The sequence below is a fragment of the Leucopleurus acutus genome (assembly GCF_964270905.1).
Source record: "Leucopleurus acutus genome assembly, chromosome: 1".
NCBI lineage: Eukaryota > Metazoa > Chordata > Mammalia > Artiodactyla > Delphinidae > Leucopleurus > Leucopleurus acutus.
This window is the reverse complement of record NC_139142.1, coordinates 83,762,706-83,766,450: the sequence shown is the minus strand read 5'-3', so window position 1 is coordinate 83,766,450 and position 3,745 is coordinate 83,762,706. Positions and strand designations below refer to the sequence as shown.

At 57.6% G+C, this 3,745-nt stretch overlaps 1 protein-coding gene across 1 annotated transcript; it reads left to right on the top strand.

Moving 5' to 3' along the window:
- The first annotated feature begins 308 nt into the window (after positions 1 to 308).
- Positions 309 to 1,751, top strand: RHOV (ras homolog family member V). Its single transcript, XM_082860407.1, has 3 exons — positions 309 to 593; positions 788 to 846; positions 1,045 to 1,751. Exons 1-3 carry the CDS (start codon positions 386 to 388, stop codon positions 1,486 to 1,488), a joined length of 711 nt encoding a protein of 236 aa, XP_082716533.1. The 5' UTR covers positions 309 to 385; the 3' UTR covers positions 1,489 to 1,751.
- Positions 1,752 to 3,745: the final 1,994 nt, after the last annotated feature.

Below are 3,745 nucleotides of genomic sequence, written 5' to 3'. Positions count from 1 at the left end.
TTTGCTTCTTCCTCCTAACAATAAATCCTGGATATCTTTCTCTGCCAAGATACCTAGATCTGCCTCATTTGGGCGAGTCTTTGTCCTCGTACCTGTGTGATTCTCCGAGCGTCATTTTTTGGCCTGCCTCTCTTTCTCGGGGTGTGAGATTGCCTGACCTCTTGCGGTACGCTGCAGTGGGAGGTCCTAGAGGAGGCCTGGGGGGTGGGCGGGGCCCGAGGCACGCATGGGATATGCAGATGAGGTAGGCGGGGCCCCCACATATACCCACGGTTAGCTGCTGGCGTGTGAGCCGGGTCTCGGCAGATTCAGTCAGAGGCAACCTACGCACCTTGCTTCACCGAGCACAGCGGAGCCTGGTACCCGGCTGTCCCGGGAGCGGGCCATGCCCCCGCGGGAGCTAAGCGAGACCGAGTCGTCCCCGCTCCGGGCCCCGACCCCTCCGTCGCGGCGGGGCAGCGCGTCCCCAGAGCTGGGCATCAAGTGCGTGCTTGTGGGCGACGGCGCCGTGGGCAAGAGCAGCCTCATCGTCAGCTATACCTGCAATGGGTACCCCGCGCGCTACCGGCCCACAGCGCTGGACACCTTCTCCGGTAATTTCAACGGCCCCGGCGGCCGCGTGGCCGGGGGTGGGGTTGTGCACCCGGGGCTGGGGCTGGCGCTGAGGCGCCGACTGCACTGAAACCGCCGGGGAGGCTGACGGGAGCAGGCCCCGAGGTGGCGCTGGTGAGGCCTGGTGGGATCCTGGACGCTGTAACTCAGACTTTCCCCTGCTCCTCCTCTGCAGTGCAAGTCCTGGTTGACGGAGCCCCGGTGCGCATTGAGCTCTGGGACACAGCGGGACAGGTGAGAGGAGTCGGGAGCGGCCTCTGCTGGTCTGGGGTGAGGTGGGCTGGAGGCTGGGAGGACCCCAGATCCATCAGGAATGGAGAAGGCCTTGGGCCCTTAGTTACGAGGCTCAGTCTCCAACCTCAGGTGACAAGCGGATTCCCGCGTCCAGGGGCAGGGAATAAGCCTACTAATGGCCTGGCCTTTCCATCCCAGGAAGACTTTGATCGCCTTCGCTCCCTCTGCTACCCGGATACGGATGTCTTCCTGGTCTGCTTCAGCGTGGTGCAGCCCAGCTCCTTCCAAAACATCACAGAGAAATGGCTGCCAGAGATCCGCACTCACAACCCCCAGGCGCCCGTGCTGCTGGTGGGCACGCAGGCCGACCTGAGGGACGATGTCAATGTACTGATTCAGCTGGACCAGGGAGGCCGGAAAGGCCCCGTGCCTCAACCCCAGGCTCAGGGTCTGGCCGAGAAGATCCGGGCCTGCTGCTACCTGGAATGCTCTGCCTTGACGCAGAAGAACTTGAAGGAGGTGTTTGACTTGGCCATTCTCAGTGCCATTGAGCACAAAGCCCGGCTGGAGAAGAAACTGAACGCCAAAGGTGTGCGCACCCTCTCCCGCTGCCGCTGGAAGAAGTTCTTCTGCTTTGTTTGAAGAGCTGTGGCAGCAAAATGATCAGTAGGCCAATGGCCACAGACTTCTAGAACCTGGAGCACGGAGCCTTTGAGGGACCTGCTGGCAGGGCCACGTCACCCCCGTGGGACTCAGTTCCCATCTGAACACTGTGGCAACACAGCCTCCAACTGCCCACTCTTATGTGCCAGGGTGAGCCTAGGGCCTGGAGGAGGGAAGGCTCTGACTTGGATTTCTGTGGATTTCTCTGACTTGGATTTCTCAAGTACAGAGAAATCCCAGTACTTTGATTTTCATGGGATGATCCTAACAGTGTCAACTCCCTCCAAGCAGTTTGGGATCCAATACCCAGTCTCTTCTCATGGGCCCTCAGGTCAATCTGGCTGAATTAAGACCACTCCTGGTGGTCCCCACCTGCTCCTTGGCACAGGGATGAGGAAGAGCCTGGGGAACAGCTGGGCATCTAGGAGGGCTGGAAGGCATCCGGCCCTGAACTGGAGAGAAGTTTAGGATGGATTGGGTAAGACGGAGGTCAGTGAGAGATTGAGAGGGGTCCGAAAGTAAAGGCTTGGAGCCTTGGGACTGGAGGCAGGCTGGGGAGGAGGAGGCAGACGAGAGGGCTAGGCTTGGAAGGAAGAAGAGAAAGAAGGAGAGCAGAGAAGTGGGGCAGCTGAGGAGCAAGGCTGCCACCTGGGCTGTCCTCAACCCCCAAGGCCAGGGAGGGTAGGGCTGGTCCCTGGGAAGAGCTGGGTCTCAGTGCTCCCTAGGCACTGCCCAAACTGGCTAGGCCAGGAGTGGGGCAGGAAGTGAGAGACAAGGCCCAGCAAGAGGAGGGGGAGGAGCTGCAAATTGGAGCCTGAAGAAAGAAGAGGCTTTCTCCAAGGTCACAACCTAGAAGATAAGGCAGTGCAGAGTCTGCAAATAAAGCCTTAAGTTTCTGAAGGTGCTGTCTGTGTCATTTCCTGCAGGAGTCAGCACACTGGTCCCTCAAGGCCCAACAGTTTGGATGGAGGCAGGTTGAGTACCAAAGGAATGAGGCTAGATCGAAAGGTGCGGGCTGGACTAGATGGGACAGTGTGATGGGAACTGGACTGGGGGGGGTGGGTTGGGGGCTCCCCGCTTGGGGCTTAGCTGGTTCCCAGGAAAGCTAGCGTGGGAAGCAGCCTGGAAACGGGTTTCCCCAGGTGCAGCGCCAGAGCTGCTTTCCCATGACCTCACCAGGCGGGTGGTGCCCCTCCCCTCTCCTCCTCCCTTCTAGAGCACAGTGTTCAGCGCTGGGCTCTGGGGCAATCCTGAGCCTTCTAACCTTCCTGCTCTGATCCTTCCAACAGTCCACAGGGCCCAGGGTCTCAGGTTGGAGTGGCCCTCTGGTTCAGACCCTGAGCATGAAAGGACCCCCATATACAGCTTAAACCTCAACCACTGGCCAAACTTCTTGGACTTGAGTTGGTTGGACCCAGTCTTCAGCCTTAGCACTCCAAGTCCACATAAGGACCCAGTGAAGGTCAGGATGCCAGTTGTCAACAACTTAAATAGAAGATTGGTCCCAGAAATCCTTTGAGAGTGAGCATTCATTGGTTGAGGACTTGGAGAGGAGCAAGGATCCAGAGAACATTCCCTGGAACTGGAGCTGGAAGGAACTTTAATGGGCACATTTGTGGGGGGCGGGGCACCACTTTATTTTACCCATCAGGAAAGAGGCTCAGAGAAAAACGGTAATATCGCAAGTGAGATATTATTACTAAGTGGCTACATGAGCACTTTGCAAACTCCAGAGTAGGTACATGGGTAAGTGTTATTCGTCTGGAGAGGTATTTCCTGGGACACCTGGAACACCTGCTAGGCAACTAATGGGCCAGGTGAGCACTCTGTCCCTGCGCAGCTCCCTCTGCAGGAAGTTGTGTATGTGAGAAACAGCATATGGCTGAGGGACAGAAACCCTAGCCAAGTGAAACCTCAAATAATCCCCAAGTTTAGTTTTACCCAAGACTGTCCAACTTCTGTCCCACCTGGGCCCACCCCCCAGAACTCCAGCCACCTGTCTCCTTTTGTCTCCTTGCCCCCTCAGGTGGAGGTGCTGAGCTGCACCATTGCAGACAGGTCTTGATGGGGGTCTCACACCCCTGCTCCGTGGCCTGCCGTTACCTCAACCCAGCCTGACACTCCCTTCCTGGTTCAAGTTCAGGCTCTAGCATCAACCATGACCTTAGGCAATTTTTTTTTCCTTCTCTGTGCCTCAGTTTCCTCATTTGCAAAATGAAACACTCAAGGCTCTGGA

Bases quoted from the DNA above. Each gene is read 5' to 3' on its own strand.
- RHOV (XM_082860407.1), top strand. From the start codon at position 386: ATGCCCCCGCGGGAGCTAAGCGAGACCGAGTCGTCCCCGCTCCGGGCC. The intron at 594-787 runs GTAATTTCAACG...CCTCCTCTGCAG, and splicing joins AGCGCTGGACACCTTCTCCG to TGCAAGTCCTGGTTGACGGA. The intron at 847-1,044 runs GTGAGAGGAGTC...TTTCCATCCCAG, and splicing joins TCTGGGACACAGCGGGACAG to GAAGACTTTGATCGCCTTCG.